General features: G+C 37.0%; 1 protein-coding gene across 1 annotated transcript; it reads left to right on the top strand.

The window, feature by feature from the left end:
* Positions 1 to 1809: 1809 nt before the first annotated feature.
* On the top strand, positions 1810 to 18097 carry LOC113052069 (arachidonate 5-lipoxygenase-like). The gene is made up of 15 exons (XM_026216358.1): positions 1810 to 1991; positions 2348 to 2491; positions 3213 to 3417; positions 3521 to 3602; positions 3698 to 3820; positions 3972 to 4078; positions 12049 to 12221; positions 12310 to 12453; positions 12766 to 12969; positions 13138 to 13224; positions 13468 to 13637; positions 13750 to 13871; positions 16514 to 16614; positions 17106 to 17276; positions 17478 to 18097. The coding sequence occupies exons 2-15, from the start codon at positions 2348 to 2350 to the stop codon at positions 17655 to 17657; spliced, it is 2013 nt and encodes a 670-aa protein (XP_026072143.1). The 5' UTR covers positions 1810 to 1991; the 3' UTR covers positions 17658 to 18097.
* Positions 18098 to 20942: the final 2845 nt, after the last annotated feature.

The raw sequence follows: 20942 nt of genomic DNA, 5'->3' as shown, positions 1-20942 counted from the left end.
TACTTTCAATCAATAATTGTTTCACAATTTAGATCACAACGTCGGTAACTTGGATGACCTCCAAACACCCGACAAAGCCAGTTCTTCGAAATATTCTTTGTTCTTCAACTCTTTATACACTCTTTACTTCCCAATCACCACCTTATTGCCGCCTCCTTTATTATTTTCACACTAGTTTTACATACTATTGCAAACATAAACAGCCACGTAAAACATATAAAATCAGCACATTCAGCTTCATGCAAAGCCCAGTATAGTTAATGTGTAAAACCTCCACTTTTTTTCTCTATCTACTGTTTGCAGAGACCCACCAGGGCCACGCCTCACCTAGTATGGGCGGCTCCCTGGTTCCTAGGCACCTCCACTTTTTTCTCTCTATCTACTTTTTGCAGAGACCCACCAGGGGACCCTCTTCATGACATCCAGTATTTGGGAATAACTCAGCATATTGATCAGTATATTGCTTTCTTTCATAGTTAAGCATAATATTGTAAGTAAGATAATACCATATTGAGTAAATAACATAGAATAACACATTTGAATTGAGTTATACCAACGAATAACACAATAGTTACACTGCTACCAGCATTAAGTCTGAGTATGATTCACACTTTTAATTGTCAGGAAATTACTTGTCTTTCTAACTTGTGGTTCAGTATACTTACCTGGTGATCACAAATAGGCAAAAATGCACATGGAGTATGCCTTTTATGTCTTGTAATGTCTTCAGTGTGCAGTGTTTACTTGTCTTGTATGGTTTACTCTGGTAATGACATGTAAACAATTTTTGTAGCTTATTCAGAGCATTTCTCTCCAACACATTATCTCTAACCTTCTCTCTCTTCTTTCTCAATCTATTTTCTAGATGGATGAGGCAATGGCTTGCATGCTTGCTGACTTTGTTGACTGTCCACCAGATGATGACGATCACAGTGCCTCACAATCCCAGTCTTAACACAACCAAACTTCTCTTTCACTCAGTTGTCACATTAAAGGAGCTTTCCAATTGATAGTGAAATCTTGAAGGGTCCCTCATAGTCATATTTGACTGATACTGTTGCCTCAAATTCTGCAGTAATAAATGAAACTTCAATACCATTGATAATGTTAAAGACTGCAAAAAGTTTATAAGTTGACAAAAATAGAATTTTTGGTGGTCATGATTGATATTTTTCTTTTTCGGGCAGCTTAATACAAGTATGATGATACTGCTATCACAAGTATTCAAAAGTGCTTTTATCAGTTGAACAATATGAGTAACGTGTTTTGTGGCCTCTTTTTTTGTAACATCATTTGTACATGTAACACTTATTCTTGGCATTGTGTTAAAAAAAATTATGCAATAAAGTGGAGCTGTTATGGCACCTTTTTTCATTTATTCTGTAGAAATGTTTTAGGTGAAGTAGATTATAACCACAATTTGAATGAAATGAACATATTGTAATGGGGAACTGATATTGAGTGTTCTCCAAGTACAGTGCTCCGTGTATATTAACAAGACACAAATATCAGAAGTCCGAGATCATCATGTGTTTGATGATTACGTGTTACCAAAGTGTTTCTCTGTACTATCTATAGGGAAAAATGCATTAGCTAAGCCTATAAAGTTGATATACATCACTGTCTTTGATGCTTATTTTTTAGTCCATATATTTAACTTTGTGGCTTTTCTGTAAGCTAGTACTGTACTAACCACTTCCTTGAAGCGAATAGCAAAGAAAAAATGAATAAACAAATGAGGAGGTTGAAATATCAGCCAATAGAAGACCATGACAAGAGGTGGGAGAGGAAATGAGGTATAAAGGTGGAGACCAGTAGAGACGGGACATTTCAAAGCAAATATCTGCCTGATTCAGTCAGTGAAACTAGAGGGTCTGAACAGCCAGTTTCTGACTGAAGGAAACTACAGTCAAGTGAGAAAAGAGGTGATAGAAACTACAGCAGAGGAGCATAACAGAAGATTTTCACCGCCACACACTTCCACAAAGGAGGTAACTTGTTGACTAACTATTCTTCAGATTCTTCTCTTAATTTATTGTAATGGAACATATTTAAGTAATCAATGGGTTTCTATTGTTCTCCTTTGATGTAAGATAAATCTATGTATGTTTCCTCACTGTTAAAGACTCTATGAACCACTGTCATTTAGTATAACTAGTCTAGGTGTATTTTTAAGATATTTTAAGTCCTTCAAGGCATCTTTCCTGATGGTCAATTAATGACACTTCTGTCTGTGTCTAAGCTTTTGTGCTATGCATGTGTCTGTGCACTAAATATGAGACTGCTCTGTGATGATGACTGTGAACGTATAATAGTTTGATCAGCATTTGTATGTGTATGAGTGCAGATGGAGTACAAAGTGACAGTGGCCACGGGGACCTCCAAATATTCGGGAACAAATAACTATATATACTTGACTCTGGTTGGAGAGAGAGGAGAGAGTGAGAGAACCGTGCTGGACAATCCAGGCCTAGACTTCTGCAGAGGAGCAGTGAGTAAATATGCTTGTGTGCTTATGAAAACTGTTCAATCTTTTAAATATAATATGTGGAATACTATCTCTTTTTCTTCCGCCGAGTGCAGTAGAGTAGATCTTTTTTTATATATATAAAAATATTTTAAATGGTATAAGTAAAGCATTTAACATCCTATTTTACAACAATCCCAATAACAGATGATCATAAAGTTATTGAAAATAATAAAATTTCCAAAAAAAGCAATATATATATATATATATATATATATATATATATATATATATATATATATATATATATACACATATTTATTTTTTTATTTTTTAAGTAGAAACACCATTGTTAAAATCTATTATCATTCATTCATGCGTTCACTAAAGTAATATGATGCATGTGTTATGGTACTCGTGGTACTTCTTGTAGCTTCATAAAATGAAGGTTGAATCACTGATGTCACATGGACTATTTTAACTATTTCCTTACTACCTTTTTGGCCCATGAAAGTAGTAGTTGCATTGCTGTCTATTGAGGGTCAGAAAGCTCTCGGATTTCATCAAAAATATTTTATAATTGTGTTCCAAAGATGAAAGAAAGTCTTAGGGGTGGAACGACATGTGGACGAGTAATTAATGATCTAAATTTACAAAATGTGAAATGAAATAAATATACATTGCATGTTAATAATAATGAATTAAAGCATCTCAAATACCGAAATATATTCCCATGATTTTGTAGGTGGATGATTACACTGTTAAAAGTTCTGCTGATTTGGGTCCCCTGATACTGGTGCGCCTGGAGAAGCAGAAGTTCTATGTGGAGGATAACTGGTTCTGCCGTTATGTGAAAGTCAGTATACCTGGAGAAAGACGCAGCTATAGTTTTCCCTGTTACCGTTGGCTAGTGGGAGATAAAGTGATAGTAGAGCTCAGAGAAGGCACAGGTCAGTTATACCAAACTGCACTTGCAGTGACAACTAAGCTTTAAGATCAAGATAAAAAAAGCATTAATAAAAAACACAACTCTGGTTCCTTTTTCTTTCATAGCCAAAAAGATCAGTGATGACACCTTGCCACTGGAGATATCTCACAGAACGACAGAGCTTCTGGAGAGGCAGAAAATATACAGGTCTGCACGTAGCTTGCTTACACTGAACTTATCATAGCGTTATAAAGAATCTACTTCTCACAAATCCCTGTTGAACTCTGTGTCTCATCTATCAGATGGCTTGCATGGGCCCCCGGCATTCCAAAATGCATTGATGCCAAGTCAGAGGCTGATCTCCCGCAGGACGCTCGCTTTGACAACGAAAAGCGCAGTGACTTTGTGGGATCCCTTCAGTATGCGTGAGTAAAAATGCAGGAGAGCTTTTGCTGTGCATGTGTGACTTGACATTTTAAGGTGCATAAACCTGTGTATTCCCCTATGTATCTATGTATAATTTAATTACTATTCCATTAATCTCACTTATTCACTTGTACACTGTATGCAACTCAGGCTTTTGGAGCTCTCTCTGAAAAGACTGGCACTCATGTTCGGAAAGTCTTGGGAAGACCTGAAAGACTTCAAAAAGATCTTCTGGACGCTAAAAAGTCCCATAGCTGGTAAAAATCACTTCATCTGTCCCTGTTGTTTTCTTTCTTTCTTAGTTTAGTTACCAGAAAATATACATTTCATGTTATTACTTCATTCTCGGAAAGCTCTCTTCCCAGAAAATGCAATTCTGTAACATGTTTACGTAACCCTTTAGCTATGTGTAGGCAGGCTTGGGAGGGTTACTTTAAAAATGTATTCCGTTACAGTTACTAATTACTTCATAAAAAAAAGTATTCGGTAACCTAATCCAAGTACCACAATATGAAAGTAATGTAACTGATTACTTTTGGATTACTTCTGGATTACTTCAAGGTCAAATATTATTTTTTTAAAACAACAACATTTATTAATTAAGAATTTCACAGCTATGAATTAATATATATGTAAAGGACTATACAGACATCTAGGGCATGGTATTGGTATTACAGATTATTTTGTTTTATTTTGAAGAAAATATAATAAGAAAGAATATAATAAGAAAGAAAGGAAATGTTTCTTCAACAGGAAAATAGAGAATACAAATTAATTTTTTTTCCCAATGAAAATATAATAAGAAAAATTTTAGACAATGGAAAATGTTTCTTCAAAAGGAAAATAGAGAATACAAATATATATTTTTTTATCTTTGCAAATATAAAACTAATTTTTAAAAGTGCAAATGCTTCTTTAGCTTGGATGTTGAATCCTTCGAATGAAGAAAGTGTTTTCTTTGCTGGAAGGCACAGTTTGCACTGTTCAACGTTGTTTGCAATTTCTTCTTTTTAAACAATATAGCAGCAGAATTTCCATGAAATGAATGCATTTTTGCAGCAGTGATTCAATCTGCGTCTGAGGAGATTGTAGACAGCTGTTATTTGCGCATGCACCAGCGGGCGGCACACGTGACTCACGTGAGTCATTAATCAAGCTGCGCTTAATTGAGATTGAGGAGTCACGTGCCGATTTGGGTTGATTTGGGAGGGGTCTGAGCCGGTGTCCTGACATTTTATCCTACCCTGTCAGATTTTCCTACCCTGGTTTACTGCGCACGCGCACATCAATATCCTTTGTCTTTTGTCTCATGCTAAACAAGGATATTTAAAGGGGGGGGGTGAAATGCTCATTTTCACTCAATATCCTGTTAATCTTGAGTACCTATAGAGTAGTACTGCATCCTTCATAACTCCAAAAAGTCTTTATTTTTATTTTATTTATAAGAGAAAGATAGTCTGTACCGATTTTTCCCGGAAAAACACGAGCGCCTAGAGGCGTGGCGTGTGGGCGGAGCTAAAGAATCACGAGCGCCAGTAGGCTTTTGAGTTGAGAGCATGTGCAAACTGTGACACAGATCCAGAGGCTGAAATTTAACAAGAGCAGCATCAGCAAAGGCGGTATGCTATGTGGTATGTACTGAAACTGTATATATTTGCTTAGCGGTTTTGGAAAATGACTAAGTTCCACTTTATGTCGTCTTTTTTTTTTTTTTTTTTAAGCTCTACATGTGGAAAGTGCAGTTTGATGATAACATCGCATGTTGTTTACTTTATGTGCTTAAACGCCGATAGCTAAGTTAACAACACAGAGATATTTGAAGCAGTTTTACTCACCGCATGCGTTTCCAACACACGATCGTGACCCTTTTCCGTTGGGACTGCATTATCCTTAAGAAATAAACGATGTGCAATCCGAAATGCAGGGAACAAACAAAAACACTTGCACAACTCCATTGATGCTCTGTAAAAATAAACTCCATCCACTGGTCCCTTAATGCTGTTTCTCTTTTGGTAACCTGTGCAGGGTTGTCTTGCCCTGGCAACCAAAAACACACTTCTTTTGTGACTTTTCGCGACGCTCTCGCTCTGATCAGGCTGTGCTCAGCCTCTCAGTGCTCTGCTATACTGGAGCGTGCGCTCTTCCAGCAGAAGAGCGCGCACTTAGGACCCATATAAGGAAATTCCGCTCCATCTAACGTCACACAGAGCCATACTCGAAAAAAACTTTCCGAAACTTGTGACAAGCCGGAAGAGGTTTTTTTGGAACAAAAATACTCCTTCAAACGTACAACTTAATTTTTGAAACTTTGTCCATGTTTAGCATGGGAATCCAACTCTTTAACAGTGTAAAAAACTCAGTATGCATGAAATAGCATTTCACCCCCCCTTTAATGTATCTGCATTGCTGTAAGGGTAGGTAGGTTTAGGGTTGGGGTAGGTGTAGACTTTAATAAAAACGCAATCTAATTTTTAGAAAATAATATTTATTGTTGGTTTCCTGTAGCTGTATCCCTTCTAGCTACAACCGCGAATATAACACATAATTACTGTATTTGCAGTACTGTAAGGGTATGATTAGGGTTGTGGTAGGTGTAGATGTTAATAAACCATAACTTTACAGTAGAATTTTTCGTTGTGGAATTGTACTACCCACTGTTTTAGTGGGAGGTAGGAAAATCTGACAGCGTAGGACCTGTTCTGTCGTGATGGCAGGATACGCTATCTGTTGCCAGGGGCAATGCCTTCAGAACTTCACAGAGGCGCGACTAAACATTTTAGAGCGCTTTCAGTTTTGCACATTTATTTTGTCGGCGGAACAGATCGAGACGGATCTACGAATACGCGAAAGAAAAGGAAGAAAGTAAAGCAATGCAAAAACATAAGGCGAAGGAAAGGGGACCTTACAGGAACAAGCTCACACCAACCGCAAAACAGCGGTGTTTGGAGAAGCTCTCAGGCAGCTCCCTGCAGCGGCACAGAGACCTGAACAATTTACCTCAGTGCACACATATGGACATTGGGAATTATATTGTTTACAATGTAAGTCACTTTGCATTCACGCTGTTAATGGCTTTAATCTAACCCGGACATTTACATCTCGCAATCACACATTTAACTACCCTAGCTAACCCAGAACTGGTTTGTCCACTTTGCAGCCCTCAACAAAAAAAAATACCTGGTACAGTATGTGTCACTGGGCTAAAATCAAATTAAAACTAAACACACACAGCTTTACATCAAAACATGTTGGAAACGTTCGTATACATTGAACATCTCGTTACAATCTAGTGTTCATTCGCAGTTAATTACTTTGTCATTTTGGTCAAGAAGTGCATTCTAAATGCAATGTAATTACAATACACTAAAACGCATGTGAACAAACTTACTTTGGCCAGTACAACACTGTTTTCTTCACCTGCTGTAGATGGACCCAGCCACAGCAGAAAGCCTCGTAACTTTATAAAGACTTGTGGTTTTTAAACTCCTGCATTGTGTAGTAACTTAAACCAAAAAATATATAATTCCCAATGTCCATATGTGTGCATGGAGGTAAATGGTCCAGCTCTCTGTGCCGCTTGAGAGCTTCTCCAAATACCGCTGTTTTGCGCTTGGTGTAACCTAAAAAAAACTATATTCCATTGTTCCTATGTTTTCTATATGTATCGTGTGAGGTACTGCAGCAGTTTTTAACGCAGCAGTAACTTCCAGGCATGGTATAACAGAATTGCGAGAACCTCCTCTTAACAACACATGTAAACAATCCTGTTTCGCCACTGGTATCCTTCCAACATGGCGGAGACCCGTGATATCGAGGGAGGGGCTTTGTGCTATGACGACAACTTCTCATTCTCAATATAGTGTAATTATGCCAAAATACTGATTTATTTAGTTTTAAATGAAACCATTGTAATCCTGAAAGTATTCCCCCTTTTTTCAAAATGTAACTATAATCTGATTACTACGTTTTTTGACGTAACTTTAATGGATTACAGTTACTGGATTTTTGTATCCTGATTAAGTAACGCTGTTACATGTATTCCGTTACTCCCCAACCCTGTGTGTAGGAGACCTATATGAAAAATTAATGGCATTTCACAATGTCATGTAAAAATTCCACATGTATTCCCACTCTTGAATAACAGATATTCACACTGCACTTAACCCTATATGATTTTTTTAAAACCCTGGATAAAAGTCACTTACTGCCCTGAGTTTAACTCTTAATTATGAAAGCTCGCAATGCAGTTGAAAAGCGGTTCTAAACAGCGTTGGTTTAGCTAACTTTGGAAATGTGATCGGTTACAGATTACAAGTTACCCTATTAAAAATGTAAAGAAGTGTAACTATTTCAGTTACTTTAAGTATAATGTTTTCAACTGATAATTTTGACACATTTCAAGCAGGCAGGATTAACCTTACAGTAGTAGGCCTATTCAACACTGATTACTGTCAGACTTCTCAAAATCCTTCTACACTTGAATTAAGATTTAACATATAGAATAATTTAATTCTAAAGCACAGCCAACAAAAAAATAAGACTTTATCACAACTTTTTACTTTGAGATTGTTCTGAGGTTAAATAGATATAGTTTAATAGTTAATAGTTACACAAACCCAAATATAGGAAATATAAGAGATATCAAATAAGCATGTGCCCTGTTCTGTCCTAAAGTGTGTAAAAATATTCAGATGTAACCCCCTTTGTAATCTTTAACATTTTCATAAATAACTGTAATTAAACTAAACATTTTCTCTTAGTAACTATAACGGATAACAGCTACATTTATTTTGTAATTAAATTACATAGCTCTGTTACATGTATCTAGTTACTCCCCAAAACTGATGCTAAAGGAAGAAAATGTGAAGCAATTAGGTGCAAGCATATAAATATTTGAATCGGTTTAACAACAGAAACCAAAAATAAATGAAACAGTTTTTTTTAATATATTCTTTTTTTTTTTTTTTTTTTTTTGAGTCGCATTAACTTCTAAAACGGGCTCTTTATTTAATGTCAGAGAGAAAAAAATGAGCAGCGCGTTATTTGGAGTAAAGAAAATACAGTTAATCGTTACTTATTGAACGATACATTCCAACATATTTAAAAGTACAGTGGTGTCAAAAGTACTGGCATTCATTACTCAAGTAGAAGTATAGATACTAGGGTTTAAAAAGACTTTTGTAGAAGTTGAAGTATCAACTCAAGCTTTTTACTCAAGTAAAAGTGTAAAAGTACTGGTTTAAAAAACTACTTAAAGTATAAAAGTAAAAGTAATGTAAGGGGAAAAAAATGCCATTAAGAACAAAAGCTTAGGCCGTGGCACAGGGGCCTATTGCGTACTACCCCACCGCCTCAAAAAACATTTTTCTAAAGGCAACAGGCCATAATGACTATAATGTTATATTAAAATTTTCATGTTGAAAAATTTGGGATGCACTAGGCTTCCTGTTTCATCCGCATATATGAAAATACAAAAATGGTGTGCACATCCCAAACATCCAATTAGGACGCAGGTGCAAGACAACTGAATGATATAGACAAATAAAGAAGTGAAGTCTGAACGCTGAAAACTACTGCTCCAGAGGAATTTAATCAAGCAACGTTTCGACCTTCAGGTCTTCCTCAGCGGCATATATGCCCATTTAAAATGAAAACACTTTAGTACTTTGCAAATACATTAAAGGACTAGAGATATGATGACTAGTTGCCAATAAGTATTGTTATGGTGCAAAAAGTCAAACTTCAGAGGCTTGTCATCAATAACTTTTAATGGAATGTTTATGTACATCCATGATTAGCTGCAGGAATCTGCGAGGGCAATGGACAAGAACATTGGTGCAGGCTTAGTAACAATTACACTTGTATGGTTGTCTATTTACAGTAAACATTATAGTGCTGTCAAAATGAACGATTACTCCGAGTGATTAATCAAAAACTAAAAATGAAAAAGAAATCATAATCCTGATACTTTCTTGATTGATAGCTTCTTGTATTTGGTACATACGTCTGCTATGTCCATTGTTCGGGGGGTAACGAGTTTCAAAGTTGGTATAGCCTACTTATCACAACATTGTCAATCGCATCGTCAATCGCAAACGCTAATTTATTAAAATGTCTCGCTACCGAACTACCTACAGTAGCTTAATTTGTTGAGGACGAAGAAAAAGCACTCATTTGGTAAATGAGCCAGTGAGAAATAATAACTTTTAAGTAGGGTCCAGTGCCTTTTCAATACTTTTAAAACTGTACCGGCTCCTAAACGGTGCCTGAACCGATACTTTAAAAAAAAGAACCACAAAAAAAACTATGGATAACTTTAAAGAACATTACAAATATTTAAAATAAATCCATAGCTTGTTGTGCAAGTTGTGCTTCCCTTAATCTAAGGCTAATAAATGTATTTCACAATCTGGGTCATTATTTAATACAAAACCACACATAATGTTTCTACTGTATCTCTGTCACTCACTCTGATATAAAAGTTAACATGAGTGCTGTCTGTCACTGTCTTAAATCAGTTCTGTGAATTACTGTATGCTCAGTCTTTATAAAGTAGCAACAGTGTCGTTTTTAAAATACAGTACTGTGCAAAAGTCTTATGGAAAAATTAGTATTTTCTCCCCAAAAAGGGTTTTAAGCCAGTTATTTATATCTTTTGCTGTAGTGTGTCAATAGGAAATATCAGTTTGCCATTAATTTTAATAATAATCTAGTGCGATTTTGAATGCACAAGCAGTCTGACAACGGCAAAATTAATGTTTGGAAATGTAAACTGATATTTTATACTGACACACTACAGCAAAATATATAAATAACTGTCCGAACACCATTCTTTTAAGTGAAAATACTAAAGTGTCTAAGACTTTTGCACAGTAGTGTATGTATAAAGTACGTATGATTAAATTAAGTATATTTAAGTAAGTGCAATCAAAGTATGTGTTCGTTCATATGTGTTAAGGGCTAGATTTTCGCTGGAGGAAACGGCTGTGGTGTGATGAGCGAAAACTTTACAGATGAGAAACCGACTGCTACCTCGTGACCTTTTGTAAACTGTATTTATGACAAAGAACTGCACAGATATGGATATTCTAACAATCTATCGATAAACACATACCTTGTGTCCTCTGTTTGTTTAAGTGCGCATGCGCTGCTCCGTTCGTGGTCTTTGCTCTGCGGATTGAAGAGCGCGCCGAAAGACGGGAGGAGACCGGTCTGACGCTGGTTTCATGTGGAATTTAAGCGGACTGACTCTGAGGCGATCGGATACCGGTTCCATACCCAACCCTACTTTAAAGAAATATATTTTTTGATAAACGAACCCAAAACTGTCTATGTCCTGGCTGGACTGTGATGTGATTTGTGTCAGGTGCAGGTGCGATGGATCGCGTACAGACCAATAGGGTGTCGGAATATATTTGTTTATACTTCTCATCCAACCACAATCAAATTCACTCCATCCGGATGGCGCGATTTATCTGGATAGGTTTTTTTTTTTTTTTGAATGATGACAAGCCGGAATGGAAACAAGCCGAAATGAAATAGCAGTAACGAAGCTATTTTTAAAATGTAAGGAGTAGAAAGTACAGATACTTGCCTCAAAATGTAAGGAGTAGAAGTAAAAAGTCGGCTGAAAAATAATCACTCAAGTAAAGTATAGATACCCCAAATTTCTACTTAAGTACAGTAACGAAGTATTTGTACTTCGTTACTTGACACCTCTGTAAAAGTTTCATAGTGGACATTTCCACAGAGAGAAGAGCAGCTATCAAATGAGAAAGTGATGGTGTGTTTGTCGTGAGCTATTCTTTTGCACAATTTTATTTACCTCATAAATATGCAAATCAGAACATTATCCAGCATTTGCACAAGCAGTGCGTAGCACACGGCACGCATGGCACCTAAAAATATAGTGTTGAAACCTATTGCAGCTCTTTATCAATTAGGGGTGCTCCGATCACGATTTACTGACGAGATGCGCATAACGATCGGCCGATCGTGATCGGAGCACCCTTATTATCAATTGATTTTGTTTATTGGTTGGTTTTAAACTGATCATTACTGAATGAACCAACACGTTATAATATTTCAAATAAGATCAAGCATGGCCTTTATATTAGACCCCTTCTGCAACTGTGATGAGGCAAAACTCTTTCAGAAAAGTCACATACAGAAAGTTACCAATGTCATTAAATGAATAACAAGAATTGGTGATCAATATTCTGTTCAGAATACACCATGAATCACTGGAAAGAAGACAGTTTTTTTGGTTACCAGTTCCTCAACGGCTCAAACCCAAGAATGATTTCTAGGTGCAAGGAGCTGCCCTCAAACTTCCGTGTCACGGGAGACATGGTGCAGTCTTCTCTTATACCTACAACCACTTTGAAGGAAGAACTCAAGGTGAGATTTAAGGGTTTTATTTTCTTAAATACATTGGATTATTGGAACAGTGGCTCTTGATCATGTTTCTTTGTCTCTCCTACTAAAGAAAGGAAATATATTTCTGGTTGATCAAGCAATAATGGATGGGATTCCTGCCAATGTAATCAGAGACAAGGCACAGCACATAGCTGCCCCACTTTGCTTACTGTATGAACATCCTGAGAAAGGTCTCATTCCCATCGCCATACAGGTAAAACCTGCTGACTCACAGATACCTGGAAACATAACAATCTAAGATGAATCTATAGCAGGTTTTCCAAATCTTACTGCAGCCTCCATTAGCCGAAAATATATTTATATTTATGTTTTTACCAAAAAGAAGATTTTCTTTTTTTCATAGAAATGCATTTGATTGTAAGACAAAAAGCATCAAAACATGTGCAGATTAATATAATATTAATGTAATAATCATAGTAACATTACAGGAACCCATCTGGAAATGAACTGTCAAACTGATGTACAAACTCAGAAATGTCTTGTTGTTCTTCTCCCTTCCTTTCAGCTCGAACAGAAACCTGATAAGGAAACACCCATATTTCTACCTAGCGATCCACCTCTGGCCTGGTTATTAGCAAAGATGTGGGTTCGTCACTCTGAGTTCCAGATCTTTCAGGTGTTATCACATCTGCTACGCACACACTTGGTGGCAGAAGTGTTCTGTGTGGCCACACTCCGACAGCTGCCTGCTGTTCACCCCATATATAAGGTTAGAGGAAGTCTACAAGGAAGTGCTTTTTAGGAAAGATATATTTGCTTGTTTCAAAGCATGTTAAGAGTTAGATAATCACAGATACATCAAAATCTAGTCATTCATTAAATTATCCAGCTATATTGTATGTTAAGGCTCCTCTTCACTTTTTCTTTCTCATTGCAGCTCTTGGCTCCACACCTGAGGTATACACTTGAGATTAACTGTCGTAGCAGATCACAGCTGATCTCCTCGGAGGGCATCTTCAAAAGTGTGAGCATCTGTACACACTGTAGCTTATGAAAGAATATGAACCATTCAGAGCAAAGCCTGCCAACACTACACACTTTTTTTTTAATTATTTTTTTTTTTTTATCATTTTGGACATTTGGCACTAGATTTTTTGTGAACTGGGTTCTTATCACCCTTTGAAGCTAGCCAACCACCTACAACATAACTGTAGTGTATTTTTAATTCACTCAGTTGGTCATAAATGTGAAAAATTGTGTTTTTCAGGTGGTATCAACAGGTGGAGATGGACTCTTGATTCTGGCACAGAGGGGGTATAAAGTGTTAACCTATCGCTCCTTCCAGCCCAAATTTGACTTCATGGACAGAGGAGTTACTAAAATAAAAGACTATTTCTACAGGGACCATTCTATGATGCTGTGGGATGTCATTCAAAAGTAAATATAATAGGCATAATTCTTTCAGACATGTGAATGAAGCAGTATATATAATTATAAAACTCTTTTACTATCAGACCTCAGACCTATTTACTTTAACACATGCTCTTAGTTTTGTTTCAGGAATAGTTTCCCTCTACTACAAGAGTGATCTTGAAGTTGAACAGGATTCAGAAATTCAGGCGTGGATTAATGATGTGGCTGTGGAGGGCTTTGTGGATCTGCCACATTTTGGTAAGATATGAATACATGACTGCATCACTGGACTCACAGATGTCCTGCAGTGGATGAAGAATGTAGAATCCTGTGCAATGTGTTTATTTAGGTTTGACAATATACAATACAGTTCGGACGTTTGTGGTCAGTACCATGTTTTTAAAATAAATTAATGCTGCATTCATTTGGGAGGGTGCATTAAATTTAACAAAATGTTATACATTTATTTCTGTTTCAAATAAATGCTTTACAGCTATCCATGTGTTGTGATTGGCCGAAAACCTCAAGCATGTTGCGGAAATGTTACGCCCCTCACCATACTGTGATGCCGTCTCCCGGCACGACCAGACAAAACCATTAAAACCCATTACAAACGAGGCATTTTTGCATCCAGTGGTGACATAATTACTGATTATATTGACTTATATTGTGTTTTTACGTGTTGTGTTGCGCCTTGTAAACATAAAACCATGTTAGCATTTGAGATCAAATGACAAACAAGCGCTTCTCTACACTGCTCAAAGCTCACGTTTGAATCCATCAGTGGAAAATTATTTAAATATGAAAACATACTTACAGGTTGTGAGTCAGAACATTGTAGGTTCAGAAAACAGTCCTCCATTAAATGCATTGCACACACACAAATATTTGGGTTGAACTGTTGTAGAACAGTGTTGTAAATACAACCTAACCAATGATATCTAGTTGAACAACTCTTTTGGAAGGTCAAACAAAGAAGTTTTGCTTTAACAACGAAACACTCTACATATCTCTACAACAGGTATCTCCAAACGGCTCCCGGAGAGCTACCGTCCTGGGGTGCGTTTCCCAAAACCATAGTTGCTAACCTGTTAGCAACTTAGTTATTTGGCAATGGAAATTAGCCAACTATGGTTAGGGAAACGCACCCCTGCAGAATTCAGTTCCAACCCTGCTCCAACATAGCCTGGTAATACCAGACTCTGCTACTTCACTTTGCTTCGTAGACAGAGTCTGGAATGGCATAATAGAGAAGTGTTTTCTCTCTCGCTAGGGGGCGCTTGTCTGAAGTTTAAAATCATTGGTTACCCATAAGCCAATCAGATACGTTTAGTTATAATGTATGTTATGCGCCTTTACAGCCGCATCGAAGCACAGACATCATGCATCGAACTCAAATCTATGATTGAACTTCCACTGTAAACCTGTTGTAAACACATGATGATGCGAGCGAAATACCGGAGTGAACATGGCTGTAAACGACTTTTGCAGATTATGCAAAATTAATCTACGCATACACGGTACAATCACGGCCTCTTAACTTATTTTTGACTCCCCATTTGTATGCGACGTGTGCCTCGTGTCTTGATAAAGCGTTGATGCTAGCATAGCTCGCCATTTGGGATTCAGAATCCAGGATTCGGGGCTACCAAAAATAAGGCTGTGATACCCCGCCATTATATCTTGATCATTGTGCACGCCAAGCTGTGCAGCACACAGACCAAGTTTTTCTGCCTCCTTGACCTGATCCTCCATGAGTGCAACCAAGGGGGACACAATTACAACTATAGCCTTGCCGGCCTTTGGCCTCCCCAGTTTCTCACTAACTAATGGTAACAATTGATAAATTAAACTTTTCCCAAACACAGTCGGGAGTAGGGCCACAACATCACCTCCATTTAAAATGTTTATCAAACACTCTTCTTGTTCTGGCTTCAGTTTGAAGAAGAGTTGAATGTTCTCCATAACTGAGCGAATTGCATCCCGTGTCTCGTTTCCCATTTCCGCGGTCGTTTCGTTTTTCGATTTCTTTAACCTACAATGTAAAACTCTGCGCTTAGCATCTACGTCACGGCTCTCAGCCCGCCCTCTGTTCATTGATTGACCCGTCGCGAAATGAAATTGAGCGGAAGTAGGAAGTCTGACGTAGTCAGGCTAGCTCCAACACACCTGTCTGTAATTACTTACTTTATTATTGTGAACAATTGGGCGGTGATGGCATTATGCAATTATTCCCATACAGTGACATTGACATTTTTGGGGTGTGTTTAAATGAGGTGTTTCAGGAAAGCGTGGACAAATCTTATATTTTATAAAGAATATCTCTTTGGATTTGACACTTTATTCTTTGCAACTTTAGAGATCTTCTCTATTTACAAACAACTTGCAACACTCCAAAGAGAAAAAAGAAAAACTTTAAATAGCATCATATGACCCTTTTAATCAAAGAATCTGATTTTTTTTCTTGGAAATTGCAATAATATTTCACAGTATTACTGTATTTTTTTATCAATTAAGTACAGCATAAGAGACTAATTTGGTGGAATAGAAGACTCCTTTTTAATAAATCTTGCCAACCCCAAACTTTTGGATGGTAATATAAATCATCCAATTCAAACATAGCCAGTACAAGTCACCAATATTGCATTTTAAAATGTCAAAAAAACATCAAGGGGATAAATGCACATTCTATGAGCCAGATACACCATTAAGTCAAGATAAAACAGGAAAAGAAGTAATAAAGAACATGAAGGATAATACAGTGTCCCATGCGGTCATAGGGGAATAAGCTTGTCCTCAGTCTGTGTCTCATCACCACAATGAAATAACATGAGCTAAATAAATGGGACTTGATATTAGGAGTAAGCTGGGAGTAACTGTTGATGTTTCTTGCATGTCAGGCCTAGCTAGTGAGCTGAAGACAAAAGAAGAACTCATCACACTGTTAAGCATGGTGATCTTTACCAGCACATCACAACATGCTGCCACCAATAATGGACAGGTAACCATCTACCGAACACAGGGGTGTCAAACGAAATTCCTTTAGGACTGGAGCCCTGTAGAGTTTTGTTCCAACCCCACTCAAAAACACATAGAATTAGCATGTAGTTTTCAGATGAGCCTGAAGGGCTTGATTAGTTGGATCAGGTGTGTTTAATTAGGGTTGAATTTAAACTCTGCAGGTCTCCAACCCTCCAGGAACTGAGTTTGACACCCATTTACACATCTTATCAAATATAAAAACATACTTTAAAACCATACTTTTTATATACTATTCTACTGTATTGAATGCAGGTTACCAGAAATACATTTCCATTAATTTTCCAGGCCTGTAAATCAAACGTTTATAATTCCAAACGTATTATATTGAATGCAGGTTACCAGAAATACAGTCATTTACATGAAGTGTGTTACCTAATAGTTAGAAATCAGTTTACAAGTCATTACATAGCTTTATTGTGTTCACCGTTGATCTTGGTCTCTGTACTGTAGTTTGATTGGTGTGCATGGGTACCCAACACACCCTGCACCATGCGGTGCCCTCCACCAACAGATAAGGATGCTGTCACCATGGACATGATCATGGACACACTCCCTGATATCAGCCAGTCCTGTATGCAAATGGCCATCACGTGGCATTTGGGCAGAGCACAGCCAGATGCGGTGAGTCAATAGCACATCCTGTCACAACTTCTACATTATTTATGATCATATGAAGTACATTGCATATGATGTACATCCTTATTTCTAACATCAGACTACATCCATTCAAAATATGTTTATTTCCATTAAGCATTCAAATTAATACACCTTTATTAAAGTATCAGACTGATGACTTCAACACGTTTCCTCTCTCTTCTACAGATTCCATTGGGCCAGTATGTGGAACAGTACTTTACCGAGCCTGCTGCTTTGAAAGTGATTGATCAGTTCAGAAAGGAGCTGAAAGAACTGGAGGAGCATATAATAGCTCAGAATGAGGGACAAGAACTGCCGTACCTTTATCTGAGTCCAAGCCGCATAGAAAACAGCATCACCATTTAGTGAAAACTCTCATTCTAAATTAGAGTATGTGTCTGTGGAAATTTTTGTGAGTAGCTAAATCTTAAAATTAGCACACATACAAATAACACCCAAAGTACTTTTCTGAGCTATAGCTGAGGCTGATAACTTTCTCCTGAATGGCATCCGTGACAGCAGAAATACTGTGACATAATTACATAATTCATTTAGTCTGAAACTTTTTTTTTTTTTTTAAAGAATCAGGGCATTAAGATTTTTTACATTCAAGTTTGTTAACAGTATTTATTTTTACTTTTAAAATTGTTAAAAATATATATTTTTAAAATAATATATATTTTTAAACTTTATTTCATAAGGCACTGTTTGGATGGTGCTGAACTGGTTTCTGTGGATTTTTACTAACCACTATATTCTTTAATTAGTGTGGTAAGCTTCATTAAATGGACTTCATATATACTACATTTAAAGTCTGTTTAATTTTTTCATATAGTTTTTTTAAAAAAAATACTATTTAAAAGCTTCAGTGGTTAAAGTTTTGAAAGTCTCCAATTGTACATCTAAAAGATAGTCTCTAATTTTGGAACCATGTTAGCTGAGAGACAAGGTCTATACTGATCAATTCCTATGTTGACAAATTGCACAGGCAGTTTTATTTTCAGTCATTTATTTTGAAAACAGAACCAATGTGACCATGTGAAATTCCATGTACTTCTGTAGTCTGTATATTCTATAGATGTTAAGTATAAATAAAATCACAATTAAAACATTTATCAGCAGTGCTTGGTAGGACCACAGATAAAAATAGCACTATGGAAGGTAAAGTACTGAAGTACCACATAATAATAATAATAATAATAATAATAATAATAATAATAATAATGGACATCTTATATTTTATGATAGGCTTCAAGATAGAAGGACAATAAAGAAAATCCCAGTTAAATACATTCTTAATTATCAACATTCATTCATGCATTATTACAAACACAACCAGGTAATTTAGAGGTAGAGTTATACTTCAATCACTAGGTGGTACTAATGCACCAGATATTCCTTACGCTTGTACAGGCGAACCTGATAAAATGACAAGAATCCTATGCCAACATAGAGTACTGCTGTAGATGTTTTGCAGTGCTTCCCCCCTGAAATGAGAGAAGAGTATACTGTTTGAAAACAGCCTTAACACCTTTAACATTTACTATGCTAGACAAACATATTTTCCAGTTTAACTACATGAGTAAATGGCAAAAGGAACTGAATTGAAGTCTTTCTCTGTGAAAGGTACATCCCATATGAGCACGGCTGAATGTGTGGTGAAAAAAATCCCCAGCATTGCCTTAGAGAAATAAGACAGAAGAGGTTGATTACGGTGTAGGGCTGTATTTCTGCTAGTTTTCATATTCAGTGTCCCCACATCTTTCGTAACAATAACAAATGACTGAAACTGGGGCCTGTTCTTCGTACGTCGCTAACTCAGTTAGCTGGATTTGAATGTTGACGATTTGGCGTGATCTTGGATCATTTGGTTCTTCGAAGCTCATCCCGGGGCCTGTACCATGAAGCTGGATTAGGTGGCTAGCCAGCTATGTTTCAGCTTAGTCTCCGCCAACCCTGTGTTTTAGGTACTATGAAAGTAGCTTGGCTTTAATCGGTGTTCGTTGCCATGGTATCTTACGCTGCATGGCTAACCTGCTCCGGGGCAGGTTATGTTCTGGATTCAAGATCTCAAACTGAAGGTGAACCAATCAGATGTGAGAAAAGTTACACATGTCTGACACAAAGTCACTCCAGTTTATCTTGCTCCAAATTAAAGGTCACTTATGCTTAAAAAATAAAATAAAAATAGAAGTCTGGCTTTAATGATAATAACTATGTCATTTTATGATTAATAGAATTCATATTATTATTTATCTCTTACAAACAAGCAATTTTAGTTTAACAGTTATTATAAATTATTTTAAATAAATATTAATGTATACAGATCATGTAATATAAATAAGCTGTAGTATCAAAAGATTGAACTATTTTAAAAATTACAAATCTGAACTTAGATGTTCAAGTCTCTATCACTATATATTTTCAAATGTATAAACTAAGTTAACAAGTTCCATTTGTGACTACACTGATAAATAAAAATAAATTAAATTTATGCATTTAGCAGACGCTTTTATCCAAAGCGACTTACTGTTCATTCAGGCTATCAATTTGTACATATCATGTGTTCCCGGGGAATCAAACCCCCAACCTTGAGCTTGCATGCTTGCTAGCGCAGTGCTCTACCAGTTGAGCTACAGGAACACTGCTGGAGCGAGATCATTTATTTTATTAGTCCTCCTTCATTTTTTATATGACATTTAAATTTGTCATACTCTTCAATCTCTAAACCTTTAGCAAAACCTTTAATCTTCAGTTTTGAATCTCGCTGGGTCTCTCGCGCGAAGTAAATCAAACATGCTTTGTATTGCAAGGCTCATGATTGACTGTTCGCCAGTGATGTCACACAATCATGCGCACGCGCTCCACAAACTCAGGATCAAAGCCCGAATTGACAAAGAAAGTTGATGAACAGCATCATGGTACCAACCAGGGTTCTAAATTAACACCCGCCAACCCGCCAAAAGCGGGTTAAAATTCATTTTGGCGGGTGTTAATTAAAACTTACTAGCCAGTTCGGCTGGTGATGCATGACATGAGGCTCTGTTCTCGGTCATTTATCCCCCTGGCAGCACTTCCTACATTTCCCATGAACACTGTGATGTAATGCTACGTGATGACGTTTCATATGCTCATTGTCTGCACGCAGTTTGCAGTGAAACCAGCGCGAAAAAACATGGAAACGAATAGCGTCCATCAGAAAACACAAGGAAGAAGAATGAATGGAGCCAGAGCAGGGAGCATAGACTGAAAGAGGAGGGAGTTAGCTATTAAAGAAAAAAAATTAAGATTAAACTAAATGTGGCGGTGGTTGGGACAGATTTCTGGGGGCAAAAAGAGGAACGAGGCAGGGGATGAGGATATTACGGAGAGCCCCGCACGTCACCTGTAGGAGAAAAAAAAATCAATCCGTGACGACGGTTTTGCAATCCGTCCCCTCAGTTTATAAACCGTACTCACAAATTCATAAACTGTTCCCTCGGTTTAACAAATTGTACCCACGGATTAACAAACCGTGCCCACGAATTCCCAATCCGTGCGCTCAGATTTTGTAAACCGTACCCTCGGTTTTTGAATCTGTACCCACGAATTCATAATCCGTGCGCACACTTTCACAATCCGTTCCCTCGGATTTGTATTTGTAAACTGACA

This window comes from Carassius auratus, chromosome 32, assembly GCF_003368295.1.
Source record: "Carassius auratus strain Wakin chromosome 32, ASM336829v1, whole genome shotgun sequence".
Taxonomy (NCBI): Eukaryota; Metazoa; Chordata; class Actinopteri; order Cypriniformes; family Cyprinidae; genus Carassius; species Carassius auratus.
This window is presented reverse-complemented; position numbering and strand designations above follow the sequence as displayed.